The following is a 14,657-nucleotide window of genomic DNA, read 5'->3' as shown; positions in this document are numbered from 1 at the left end:
GGGAAGGGAAGAGAAGAGAAGAGAAGAGAAGAGAAGAGAAGAGAAGAGAAGAGAAGAGAAGAGAAGAGAAGAGAAGAGAAGTGGTGTGTGTATTAAGATGCTCTCTCCATGAAGAGACTGTTTCAATGAACAATGGTTCTACTTGGAGGGTGGCACAGACATTAAGTGAGGATAAGATTCTGGTTCATTAGCTATGATTATTTTGAAAAGCATTCATCTCAGAAAAGAGTAACTTATACAGTCCTCTTCTTCAAAATTGATACAATAATTATAAATATCAAGCAAAGAATTCAGCCTCACTCTTTGTAGTTCTCTTACAAGCCACCTCGAGCTTGGGGACTTTATGGAAGAACAGGGATTTTGGTATCTAACAAGATAGAAACTCTACAGGAAGACAAACACAGTCAACTAATCTGGACCCTTGGGGCTTTCAGAGAGTGAACTACCAATCAAAGAACATACATGGACTGGGCATAAGCTTCCCTGTACATAATTAGCAGATATGCAGCTTGGTCTACATGTGGGTCCCGAATAAGTGGAACAAAACCTTTTGCCTCTCTGTAGAATATGTTCTTCTAGCTAGGTTTCCTTGTCTAGCCTCAGTGGGAAAGGATGCACAAGCCTCTCAGAGACTTGATGTACCAGCATGATGGGATTTGTAGGGGGCTTCAACATGCACAGAGGAGAAGGGGAGAGATTATGGGGGTAAGGACTGCTGCATGGTGAGGCTGGGAGCGACTGGAAGGGGTGAAGTGAGCAGGATGTAAAGTGGGTACTTTAAAAATAAAAATAATATGTATAAATGAGCAAAATAAAAGAAAGAAAATACAGCCTTCATAGTGCGAAAAATCTTTGGCAGGTGCATACCTGACAGGAGATTAACATCCAGAATACACAGCAACTCAAAAATATGAAGAATGAGAAAATAATAAACTGAATAAAAATAGATAAAAGACTAAATGGAGAGTTCTCAAAAGGAGATATGCAAATGGCCAATACACAGTTTTTCAAGTATTCAACATCCTTCACCTTAAGGTAATCAAAATGAAAATTAACTTGAGTTCCATTTCACTCAATTAAAAAAGGCCATCATCAAGAGAGCAAATGTCAACAAGAATTTGCAAGAGAAATTATTCACTGTTGACCAGGACATATCTGTACTAGGGCACTAGGTAGAAGTTGAAAATAGATTATTAGCACATAGAATTACACAGACAAANCTTGATTTATTGTCAACCCACTCAACATGGAATTACTAAGTAATCACACATAGATGGAGAGGGGTTTGATAATGACTGTAGTAGGTACAATTAATGCTCTCACAGAGAGGTGAGAAGGCAAAATGAGTGAACTGACATAAAGAACATGGACTACTTTTCTGTTCCATTGAGGAAGACCTAAACATGACATCTTCTTGCTATATTCCTTCCCTTTTCACATATGGGCACAGCTAGAATGTTGGGTGATGAAGTTTAAATTTTTTCAGAAAGATGCATGTCTGCACTCTCTTCTTTTGGGTCTTCTCTTATGTTGAATTGACATGTTGTCCTTCAGAAGCTTCACAGTGAGTGTGATTTTTTTTTTATGATCTCATGCTGCTTTAAACCAACTCTAAGATGAGCTGTAGACATAGCTTGGCCATTAAAGACTAGCCTCACATTCAAAAATGTAAAAACAAGTAGTGTTTGGGTAAATTTTTGTGGTGAGTGAAACACTTTAAGTTATTTATAATCAGGAAAATTCCTGATAATTTGGGATGGTGTGCAGTTACCTTTCTCCTCTTTCACTGCTAACAAAGTGAGCTCCAGTCAAGTAAAAGCCAAGTTCATTATCTGAGTATGGAATGACTATGCATCTTTCCAGGCTTTTAGGCTTTCTTATTGGTGCGATTTTTTACTGAGTTTTACTTATCGTCCTTAAATTTTACCTTTTACTAAGTTCAGGAAATAGTGATCAATGGCCATAATTGGTCTCCACTAGGGATCCCTGTAGTAAATTAGTCTGAGAGAGGTCCTAATTAATTACTATGCCTTACGTAGTGAGTTATACAGGATCTGAACTCCTCCAGGATACTGGGCACTTGAAGCCCACGGATGGCAGGGGGATGGATATATGCAGGGATGGTGCAGATAGGTGATGAGTACAGAGTCTGTGAGCCCTGTGTCTGCAAATAAAATGATGGTGAGCAGGATCATCAATCAGAAACTTGGACTCAGCCTCAGGAGAGCTAAGTATAGTCAAAAAATAAGCAGGTGTGTTTCTGTGAATCTACATGAATTTCCAGCATGATGCAGGACAGTTTTTCGGGTATGATAAATACTTCTATTCTCTGTCTTCAAGACTTCCTCATACTGTAAAAACTATTTTTGTCTCATGGTCCTCATGTAACCTCTTTCGTATTGGTGGGTTCATTACAATTATTGACCATATTTTTTTCTTTCAGTATTAAACCATTTCATCACAAGAGCAGCCCTGTGAAATGGAGTTCACTGCTGTTGTGCTAAAGGGTAGTTTTCTATACTTTATCCTGTGGGAACTTAACAAACTCTTACCAATGTCCTCTCCATGATGATGATTAATTTTATCTTCATGAGTTCACAAACATCTATGTTACTGGTATTGTATGATATTACCTCTAAATACAGTCCATCAAAGGTGACATTTATATCATCTAGGTGTTCAAGTAAACGTAGAATGAGAACTACTCATCAAAACACAGTGATTCTACAGAATACAAGATGAAGCACAGATGTAGCAAATGTTAGAAACATATTTCTTGTGATTTCCCTGTGCTGTTTAATTTGAGGACTGTGGTTTTAACATCTAAAGAAGGTATAAAGCCCATTTGTCCATTAGTGGTAACAATTGACAGTCGTTTCTCTGAAATCTGATCTTTGTTTGCACATATAACACAAAGTCACTGTTCATTTACTGGAGAAGCAGAAACTGGACTTGCTGGCACGTTCCTTTCATTTCAGTGCTCAGGAAGGAGAGTCTGAATTCTCTCTTTAAACAAGGCTGAGATACACAAGAAGAGCATCTTTTTAAATGCTGCATGACATTTTTTGCTATATGATTTTCCTGCTGTAATGTTTATCCACTATGTTTTAAGTGTGCAAGCTCTGAATGCAGCTGGACTAAAACACTATCAGTCTGTGAAGACACAAGCATTCACCCTAGATTATAACTTTTCAGAAATCTTACTGAGATTTATTGATGTTTCTCCTGTTTTGTTATTTTGAGATGCATCATAGTTTCAAATTATCCAGTGTTGTCAAGAATCATAGTGTGTGTGTGTCTCTGTGTGTGTGTGTGTGTGTATGTGTGTGTTTGTGTGTGTGTGTGTTCACCCATGCATATGACTTCTATACAGACTGACATTGGAATCCCTGAGAACAGTAGAGGTTAGAGAATTGTATCTAAGGAAGAAGATGCAAACTTTTTCTATGAAGAAATATATTTTTTCACCAAAACCCTTATTCTGATTGTATGAAGCTCATCATGTGATGGAGTGCTCCTTTTTTACTCAAAGCTCACACATTTTAATGACATTTAGAAAACATCTGCATATCTGGATATCAATTAAACTTATTTAAAAACTACCATTGGACTTAACCCATTTGATGCATAAATTAAATTAACCATAATATATATTATATTTATACATAGAATAAATGTCTGAGGAATAACTCAAGTGAAAACTCAAGAGTAATGTTGTTGCTTCTTCATGTTATTATTTATAAATATTTTATCCTGTGTTGCACATCAGGATCAATTACATTTTGAGGATTAAAGCATATGGATATGATATGTAGTCATTGGCACTTCTGAGAAGTGAAACCAATGGTTAACTCTAACACTGAAAACATGTTAGCTCTCTCACACTCATTATAGAGTGTAAAATTTAGTGTTAAGTATTCAAGTATTTATATTTAAATGGTAATTTTATCTACCTTTGAGGTTGAATTAATCTGTATCAGTTTGAGCTGCAGGTAACAAATTTTCACTGGCCAAATACATGCAACATGATAGGTATTGACCCTAGTTGGAGATTATGAATGATTGTAAATAACCAAATAGAATGAAGGCATTTGTGACCTTTCCTGCATAAACTTTACAACCGATGGGAAGATAGTTTAAAGCCATAATCACAGTATTAAGTACATGGGATGTAAGTATAGGACGCTATGAAGCATGGTTGAAGGTATCAAATAGTACGAGAGGAGAGGGTAAGTTTAGTTATGTATGTGATAAGCAATAACCATTACATGTGAGTGAGGATGAACCAAATGAAAGGGAAACAGAAGGGAAGAAGTGAGAGGCAGAAAACAAGCAACTCTAAAATGTGGGTTGTGAAGAGATTGACCCCAGCATTGAATGATAAAAGGAAAGCATGTGGGACCATGTGGGATGTACAACTATCACCTGTGATATGACAAAAGAGAATTTGTGTCCCAAATAGGAGCCTTGTTCTTATCCACATAGCAAGAGTGCTAACATAAATAATTAATCAAAAAAATGTGAAGGAACTCCTCTGTTAAAATGCCACAGAGTAAATGATGCATGTTGAAGGAGAAGAGAAGGATCAGGAGACAAGAGAAGATGGGCATGAACTGAGTCTACTTCTATATTCCAGTAAAGACAAGGTGTGTCCTGATAAATGAATAAAATCACACATAGAGGAATGGATGGAATAGGAGAATGGAGAAGAGACTTGTAGAATATGCAACAGCAGTTCAAATTAAGAAAAGAGTGAATGGATCTAAAATCACAGATTTAGGATGAAAATCATATTGGTTTTTTTTTGTGTGTGTGTGGTTCTATGGAGACTGGAATGGTAGGGGAACAAGGAATGCTTTCAGAAATAATAAAGTGACACCATGAATTTCAGTTGGGGCTTTTGAGCTTCATGCCTGTCATACATGCAATGGAAGGGAGATGATTGTTAACAGTGAAGCAGAAATCTGTATGTTACAGGGACATGCAAGTCTGATTTTGAACTTATAATATAACATTTTTTAGTATATGAGATTTTCTTAAAATTTATATTAAATTGTGTTGGCAACATAACTCAAATTCATTAAAAAAAACAAAGTATAAAATTGCACAGACCAAGTTAAAAACAACAGGAAGAAGAGAAGGATCAGGAGACAGGAGAAGATGGACATGAACTTGAAACAAGAGAGAGAAAAATTAGTCCACTTTTCCATCTCAGTATAAGTGCATAGAACTATTTAGGAAAGAATTAGAGATGCATATATTTTAAAGAAAATGTAAGAAAAATCATTAGTAATTTTAATGAGTACAGACATTTGGTGTTTTGAAATTATAATTTCTACAAATATGGTCAGCTCCATTGTTGTAGAATATGTTCCCTAGATATATGTTGATTTTTTTATTTTAAAGAATCTGATGATTTCTCATTAGGATACTGGAGAGGAAGAATGATAAAGAGCAACCAAACTCTCTTCAGCCAGTTCCTCCTCCTGGGCCTGCCTATCCCCGCAGAGCACCAGGAACTCTTCTTTGTCCTGTTCCTGGCAATGTACCTCACCACCATCCTGGGGAACCTCATCATCATCATCCTCATTCGACTGGACTCNCATCTCCACACACCCATGTACTTCTTTCTCAGCAACTTGTCCTTCTCTGATCTCTGCTTTTCCTCTGTCACAATGCCCAAGTTGCTGCAGAACATGCAGAGCCAGGACACATCCATCACCTATGCAGGTTGCCTGACACAAATGTACTTTTTTGTTCTTTTTGGAGGCCTGGAAATCTTCCTGCTTGTGGTCATGGCCTATGACCGCTATGTGGCCATCTGCCTTCCCCTTCACTACACCAGCATCATGAGTCTCAAGCTCTGTGTGTGTGCAGTGATGATATCCTGGGTATTTAACATGCTGTATTCCATGTTGCACACTCTACTCTTGGCTAGGTTGTCATTCTGTGAGGACAACATGATCCGTCACTTTTTCTGTGACATGTCTGCCCTGTTCAAGTTGGCCTGCTCTGATATTTATATAAATGAACTTATGATATTTATCTTGGGAGGGCCCCTTATGGTCATTCCATTCTTACTCATTGTTGTGTCCTATGTACAAATTATCTTCTCTATTCTAAAGGCTTCTTCTACTCGGGCCATATACAAGGTCTTCTCTACCTGTGGCTCCCACCTGACTGTGGTGTCACTATTCTATGGGACAATTATTGGTCTCTACTTATGTCCATCAGATAATAACTTTACAGCAAAGGAGGCTTCTATTGCCATGATGTACACAGTGGTGACTCCCATGCTAAACCCTTTCATCTATAGCCTGAGGAACAGAGATATAAAGGAGGCCCTTATAAACGTTCTTATCAAGAAAATACCTTTATAATGGCAACTCTGGGATTTTTACTTAAATTTATTTAGTGAATATACTGCTATTAATATTACAAAATTTATCCTTCCTAGGGAACCCACATACAAGTACATAATACATACTATTCCCATCTGCAAAAGGGAGTTTTAAAAAGTAGTTCAATTGGGAAAGGGGACCTTGGAGATCCAATTATGCCATCCTCTGCCTTAAATGTGTGATTCTGCTGGGCATAGTGACACACACCTTTAATCCCAGCACTCGGAAGGCAAAGGCAGGCAAATCTCTGAGTTCAAGGCCAGCCTGGTCTAAAGAATGAGTTCCAGGACAGCCAGGGCTATACAGAGAAACCCTGTCACATTAATTAATTAATTAATTAATTAATTAATTAATAGAGTGAATCTAAGTAATCATTAAGTAAAAGCCAATGTTTTATCAGATTCTGTTCCTTACATTCTTTTTATTATTATGGAAAATAGATTTTTCTCTCATACTATACATGCCAGCCAGAGTTTCCCCTTCCTCCACATCTCTATGCTTCTTCCCCAAATATACTTCTCCCTTTCCTCTGCTGAAAAGAGATGGCCTCCAAAAGAGGACAAATAAACATCACAATACAAGATACAGTAAGAAAAGATAAGATCCCTCATATCAAGGATGGCTAAGACAACACAATAAAAGGAAAAGACTCTTAAGAGCTGGAAAAAGACTCAGAGATAAACCTGATCACACTGTTTGGAGCCCCACAAAATCACCAAGATAACAGCCCTAACATATAGACAGATGACCTAGTAGAGACCAATGCAGAACCCCTGCTTGACTTTTCAGACTGTGGGAGCCCATGTAAACCATTGCTTAGTTGTTAGTGTGGGACTGTGTTCTCCTGGTGTATTCCATCCCCTTTTATTCCTACAGTCTTTCCTCACCCTAAAGAGGGTTACCCCATCTCTGAAGTGAGGAACCCAGTGGAGGCTGCCAACTTAAACTCTTTCTACATAATGTTTATGTATAGATCTCTATATCTTCTCCCATCTGATACCAGAAGAATTCTGTATAATAATGACTTTACTGTTGCCCTACCTAGCCCTAAGCCCCTTAGCATGGTAGTTGGGGGTAGTTGATAAGGAATGGAATCAATGAAAGAACCCCTGGGGACCAGGTGAGAAATAGAAGCAGACTCATTTATTGTAGTAGTGGGGAGTGCCTTTATGCAATCTGTCCATGTCCCCTCAGTCTGTAAATGCTTGTTCCACATAGCTGGTACCAGCCAATTGTCTGCTCTGGTCATAAGCTCTGTCTTTGTTCATCCCCAGGTATCAGAAAGTCTATGGGGTTCATAAATGTGGATGTGCCAGCTGTACCTCTGTGGGCTATTGCACACTACTAGTCAGAACATGCTGACTCACTCCTTCTACATATCCACCCTTTTTCTTTTAAAAGTTGCCAGCTCAGTGGGAGCCAGAGTTCTATGCTCTGACCTTGTTGACTCCACCTCAGGGGGCAACCAGCATAAGGAACTATGCCTGTCTTAGGTTGCCCCAGCTATTGGGGTCTTTCCAGTCATTCACTACAGGCTTTGGAAGATCAGCCTCCCTGGAGAACATGCCCAGGTGGAGTAGGTAAGCCTATTCAGAGGCCTTTGTATCTATAACCTCAGGAGGCATGCCGTGTTCAGGGCCATCAACACTTGGAGCATGGTCTTATTGATGGAACACTGAAGCAACATATGCTGCATAAGACACTTATAGAGAAGGATTACTAACCAAACACCCCCTAATATTGTGTAAATGTCCATCCAAGAGGGGTTAAAGATCCTTTTAAAGTCTTTACTTTAAGGTCTCATACTTTAATAATAAAGCTCATTTCAAGGACATAGCTGGAGGTCTAGTGAAGTTTAACTATTTGTTCCCTGAAGATTATAGAATAATTGAGAGACATAGTGGACCATGTCTTCTTGATATATAGACCAACTTCAACCTATCTGAGGTGAAATTATGTACGTGGTAGGGGGCCAGGTAGAAAGCCCTAAACCTAGGGTCACAGACAAGAAGAGACATATCCTGTACCATCTCAACAAGTCAACCTGTTATAAAATATGGATGACCTAGTAAAGATAATTATGCATGTCCTATACCTGGAGGGCATCAACAGAGTGAAATTTTACTCTGTCTAATGTTTCCACTGTTTTCATAGGCACTGTTGTTGTAGTTGCCCCCACTACAGCTGCCAAGATGGTGCTAATTGTGGACACAGTGATGCCAAAATCTTATTTGACCTGTTGTAGGGGTTGTAAGTCAGTTTTAGACATCAAAGTGATAGCATGGAAATGAGTTGCATTAGTCATAGGTATCCATATCGCAACAGGTTCACATAGGAAGATGGCCAATTTGGTTGGACCAGAATGTCATTAGATGTCATGGTAGAAAACAGTTTAGCACTTCTTGGAGGTCAAAAGCATTTGTTAGAAGAAAGGAGAATGGGGGTAAGGGTGTGAAGACATACTGGAGTGAGGAGCAGTGGACTGTGAGGGAAAGACTGGTCCTTGCTTGACCTGAAGGCTTGAAGCCCTGGAGGAATGGTAAGAAATTTTCCTGCTCCTGGCACCAAGCCTCTGTCACGTAGCCTCAACTCCTCATAGATTTGTGGCCATCGGTCATGTAAGGGCAACACCCCAAACCCTTCCACATGTACATGAGACATCCCTAACATCTCGGATCAAGACAATAGGAAAAGAGATGTGACCTATGGTCACATAAGCTCAAGACAAAGATGTCCATGCAAACAAGGTATGTAGAGGTCCAGAGAGTGTTGCCAATATGCTTTCCTTCCCAGATATTCCCTGCAAAAGATATTTAATCTCAGGCCCACCCTGAGAAGTGGAGTGTGGTTTTATACATCAACTTTCCATCATGACAATAAATGTCTCAGAACCATGGACTACTATCTCTTTTCATTGAGATCTTCCATGGGGAGCCATGGAGAAGGACTTTGCCTACAGAACAACATTCTAATCTCCTGTAGAAGGCCTCTCTATATTCTTAGCCACAACTGCCACCAAGCCAAGGAATTTCCCCGTGGGACAAGCCAGATCCTCCCTTTCTCCCCACCCTAGCCCTGGGCTAGACACAGCCCACAGGCACCCAAATCCAGTCTCTGCTCTTCAGAAGCTCCCAGCAGCACTTCAGTGTCCAAAGGTCTGAGAACCATATGGCCCCAGCCTCTTCGAAGGCCCTGGGACTCCCAAGCCAGCCTCTGGCTTTCCTACAACTCAGACTGAGCTTTCCCACCCCCAAGCAGTGCATCAGTGCTTCCCTATAGCCTTACACCTGCCAGGCACGGTGTGTAATAAACACAGTTAAACTCCCTGCATCCCACCTTTCCAAGAAGCTTTGGGAAGAGAGATTTTGGGCCCAACATAATCCTACACTGGGGTAGGCCCCAAAATAATTTGGGAAATTTAACTATATTCACATTCATACCATTGCCAGATGTGTCAATACAAGTCCCATTTAAGATACTACCACCCCTTAACAGAAAGAGGGGGTGTAGGTTGATACATCCAGAGACCCCCACAAATGTCCCTGTTTCCCAGAATGATATCACATCTAGTCTGGGTGGATGTTCTAAAGGAATATGGCTGGTCCTCATCTGGTAGAAAGCAACATAGCACTAAGGTATAGGGGGACACATAAGAATCATTGGAGTTAACAATATGTACTCCAAAATCCTGTACTTAGCCAGAGGGGTTAGAGTTGACAGTGTTCCCACAGCATTGGAAGTTTGACTATAGTTGGCAGTCTACTTGTAGGGAGATAGTGAGGAACAGTAGTGTGATAGATACCCCGCTGAGATGGAGAGGAAACAAGGCCAGCTTATGACCAAACACCAGGGGAAAGAATCTCCATACCCAGCGCCTTCCCACAGTTTTATTGCCATGAAAATCCCATTATGGGGTTCTTTGTAGGAAGCCAACTCTAAGATGGTGCTGGTTTCTGGTGTGCCTTTGTGGCAAACAACACCACTGTGCAGGCCCTAGCCCGAATCTGGCACCAACCCCTCCCCAGCGGCTGCACGCAAATTAGGTGCCAGCAGACTGACCAATCCCAGGGGGCCACAGAGCCTTCTCCTGTGCGGGGGTGCATATAAGCAGTGCTCCCTGGGTGCCCGGAGTCCCCTGTAGCAGCATCGAGGTGTTCCTGCAATAAAGGCTGTTAAGAAGAATCCGACCATGTTGTGTCGTCCTTGCCGGCCGAGGTGGGCACAACAGTTGAGGTGGGCACAACAGTTCTTAAGTTGGATACAAGGGAATCTCTCAGCTTCTATCACAAAACAGATGATTCTAGCTACAGGCCAAGTGCTGGTAATCATCTGAGTTGCATCTATAGGGTCCATGAGTGGAAGACCCAGTGTGGTGTTGGTCATAAACATTATAGGGTACCCAGGGCAACCTGAGTCCAAGGCAATAATAGAGGTGACAAAGACACAAGGGCCAATAACTCCTCACCATATCCAAAAGAGTAGAATGAAGAGAAGAGTCAGACTCCATAGCATAGACATAAGATCAGGTATCTACTATTATGAGCATATAGAGGAGGCTATAATAATAGAGGGTAATGAGTAATGCCTATCTGCCCTAAGGGCCTGGGTAATAGGCCTCTGGGATTCATGCCCCTCATCCCCAATTGAGGGGGCACGAGGAGGGGCACAAGTAGCACAGTAATGGCCAGATGTTTACACTGAGGCATTGAAAGCCCTAGGATAAGTTTGTGAAGGCTCTGTAGGGACTGGTGAAATTGTTGGTACAGCATTTGGACCTCTTCCAGGAGCTCAGGATCCACGAACATGATCATGTAGTACATTCAATCATTTCCCCAAGCCAGGGCACCGGGGAACCCCAAATGTGACCTAATGTGGCAAATATACAAAGGATGGGCTTCTGGTCATTGTCAGGGAGAGGAGGTTAGGTGTTCTTTAATTTGGAATAAGGGTGATACATGGGTCACCTAAACTACATATTGGATATCAGAAAAAAAATTAACAACCTCATCCTGACATATCTCAAAGATCATTACTCTCACCATTGGCTCTCACAGCTGAACTGACCCAGACTTGGGAAGTACCTGGGTAACTTCCTGTTTGACAGGGCATTGTATCAAGATGCTATATCTGAGCTTGTTACTGTCAGAGAATGCAAGGATGACCCCACATACACACTACTGGGGAAGATGATGGGGTGCTATGGGGCTTAATCATGAAGGGGAGTAAAAGGAAGGTGGAGAGTCACCTGTACTTCATTGTCTAGTGCCCCAAGAATCCAATCACCATTTCCTGAAAGCTAATTGAATCTGACCAGAGTGACTGTGAGTGCCTCAGTGAGAAAGGCAAAATGATTTTATCTGGTCTCAATCTGCTTAAAAACTACTGTTGGATGGGCTGCAGAGGTGGCTCAGCTGTTAAAGGCTAGGTTCAAAACCAAAAATATAAAAACTACTGATGTTTTTTGTGCAATTTTTTCTTGATTGAGACACATTAAAGTACTAACAATCAGAATAATGGCTGGTAAGCTGAGGTAGTTTTCAGTCACCTTTCCTCACTCCTCACCCCTAATAAAGTGGGCTCCAGTCAAGCAAAAGGCCTGTTCATTACCTAAGCAGACAATGAGTATGCATCTTTTCATGCTTTCTTTTTTCTCTTGGTGCTACTATTTATTAGTTTTGTTCGTTTTCTTTGTTTTTCTTTTAAGTCTACCTCCTCTAAGTGTAGGGAGGTGGGATTGGTGATTATAATTGGTCTCCACTGTAGTTCACTAAGGTAAATTGGTCCTAGAAAGGCCTTAGGTAATTATTTTATCTTTAATCCCTTATTCAGGATCTGGAATCCTCTGGGATATAGGACCTATAAGTGCAAGGGATGGCAGTAAGGGTTGTGGGCAGGGATGATGCAAATAGGTGATGAGTACAGAGGCTGCTATTCCTGTGTCAGCAATTAAAAGGAAGGTGAGCAGGATCATCAACCAGAACCTTTGACTTAGCCTCAGCAGAGCAAGTACATTCAGGAAAATAAGCAGCTGTCCTCCTGTGAACCCACATGAATTTCCAGTGTGATTCAGGACAGTTTTAGGGGTATGATAACATTCTTCTTTTCTCTCTCTCCAAGACTGTGCCACACTGTGCAAGTATTTTTTTCATGGTCATCCTGTAACCCCTTTCATATTGATGGGCTCCTTAAAATTATTTTTTTTCTCTCAGAATCCTACTGTCTCAACACAGGAGCAGCCCTGTGAAGTGGGGTTCAGTGATGTACTGCTGAAAGGTTGTTCACGATACCTTCACGTGTAGGGTCTTCATAAACTCTGAACACATATGATGATCTATTTTATCTGTACAGTTCGCAAATCTCTGTTTTACTGATACTGAATGAGAGTATTCCTAAGTGCAGTCCATCAAGGTGACATTAATATCATTTATGTGTTCATGTCAATGTACAGTAAGGGCCACTCAACCAAACTCAGTGCTTCTACAGAATCCAATGTGACAGAAATATGTAGAAACAATTAGCTTATGATTTTTATGTGATGTTTCATTTGAGAACTAGGCTTAACTTGTAAAGAAAGTATGAAATCCATTTACCCATCAGTGATAGTAGTTGATGGTGATTTTTCTAAATTATGATCTTTGCACATATGCATGTGAAACACAAAAGCAGTGTTCATTACAGGAGAAGCTGAAACTAGGCATCATGGCACATTCATGTCATCACAGTGTTCAGAACACAAAGGCATATGTGAGGTTGTATATTTGAGGCTGATCTGGGGCACATAAGAATAACATCGTTTTGACTCTAGTTGCATATGTAGCAGAAGATGGCCTAGTCGTCCATCATTGGAAAAAGAGGCCCCTTGGTATTGCAAACTTTATATGCCCCAGTACAGCAGAACACCAGGGCCAAGAAGTGGGAATGGGTGGGTAGGGAAGCAGGGCGGGGGGGGGGGGGGGGGGGGGGGGGGGGGGGGGGGGGGGGGGGGGGGGGGGAGAGTATAGGGAACTTTCGGGATAGCATTTGAAATGTAAACAAAGAAAATATCTAATTAAAAAAAGGTTATGTTTGTTTTTTTTTTCCTACATGGTTTCCCTTCTGTAATTTTAATCCACAATGTTTAAGTGAATTCAGCGTAAACAAACACTGTCAATCTGAATTCAGCTACATCAAACCCTGTCGATCTGTGATGATGCAAGCAGTCAAAATATGTTACATCATTTCAGAGAAAGTTGTTGAGGTCTGTTGACATTTCTTCTGTTTTGTCAGCTTTAGAAATGTGAGAGATTCATTAGACAGTGTTGTCCAGAATCACAGAATGACATGTCTAGGGTGAGTGTGTGTGTGTGTGTGTGTGTGTGTGTGTGTGTGTGTGTGTCTGTGTGTGTGTCTGTGTGTGTGTCTGTGGGTGTGCCTGTGTGTGTCTGTGTGTGTCTGTGTCTGTGTGTCTGTGTCTGTGTGTGTGTATATGTGTGTGTATGTGTGTGTATGTGTGTGTGTATGTGTGTTTGTATGTGTGTGTGTGTTTGTGTGTGTGTGTATTGTGGTATGTGTATGAGTGTGCCCATTCATGTGATTTAGGACACAGAATGGATATTGTTAGAGACTGATAAGGAAAACATTTGAGGAAGTAGGATTTGTTCTGATAAAGTGGGAGCCAGTCAAGCAGAAATCTTGATAGTTTCCTAAACAAGGAATGAGTGTGCATACTTCCATGCCTTTTTGTTACTCTATTTTAGCAATTTCCTTGCTTTGTTTGTTGTTCTTGTTGTTGTTATTGTATAAATTCTACCTTCCCATAACTGTAAAAAGTAGAGATTGGTGATTATAGTTTGTTTTCATTAGAGATCCCTAAGGTGAATTGTTTCTAGTAAGGTCATGGGTAATTACTATCTTTAATGAGTTATTCAGGATCTAGACTCCACTCAAATGCTACAAAGTAAGTGCCAGGACAGCCAGGGCTACACAGAGAAACCCTGTCTCAAAAAACCAAAAAAAAAAAAAAATTGAAAACTTTCCAGGCATGGTGGCTTACACCTTTAATCCCAACACTCGGAAGGCAGAGGCAGGCAGATTTCTGAGTTCGAGGCCAGACTGGTCTACAGAGTGAGTTCCAGGACAGACAGGGCTATACAGAGAAACCCTGTCTTAAAAAACCAAAAAAAAAATTGTAAAAATGGCTATCTTGCCAAAAGCAATCTACAGATTCAATGCAATCCCCATCAAAATTCCAAATCAATTCTTCAACGAATTAGAAAG

At 40.6% G+C, this 14,657-nt stretch overlaps 1 protein-coding gene across 2 annotated transcripts; it reads left to right on the top strand.

Moving 5' to 3' along the window:
- The first annotated feature begins 2,103 nt into the window (after positions 1-2,103).
- LOC110288286 (olfactory receptor 1468-like) lies at positions 2,104-6,380 on the top strand. 2 transcript variants are annotated; one of them, XM_021154675.1, is made up of 3 exons: positions 2,104-2,252; positions 4,463-4,646; positions 5,428-6,380. In XM_021154675.1, exon 3 carries the CDS (start codon positions 5,445-5,447, stop codon positions 6,378-6,380), a length of 936 nt encoding a protein of 311 aa, XP_021010334.1. In that variant the 5' UTR covers positions 2,104-2,252; positions 4,463-4,646; positions 5,428-5,444. The 2 variants fall into 2 exon arrangements, with proteins under 2 accessions (XP_021010334.1, XP_021010335.1); XM_021154676.1 differs by lacking the exon at positions 4,463-4,646 and having other exon boundaries at positions 2,139-2,252.
- Positions 6,381-14,657: the final 8,277 nt, after the last annotated feature.

Source organism: Mus caroli, unplaced genomic scaffold (genome assembly GCF_900094665.2).
Source record: "Mus caroli unplaced genomic scaffold, CAROLI_EIJ_v1.1 scaffold_10055_1, whole genome shotgun sequence".
Classification (NCBI taxonomy): Eukaryota; Metazoa; Chordata; class Mammalia; order Rodentia; family Muridae; genus Mus; species Mus caroli.
The sequence above is the reverse complement of the archived record's forward strand: the minus strand, read 5'-3'. Positions and strand labels throughout refer to the sequence as shown.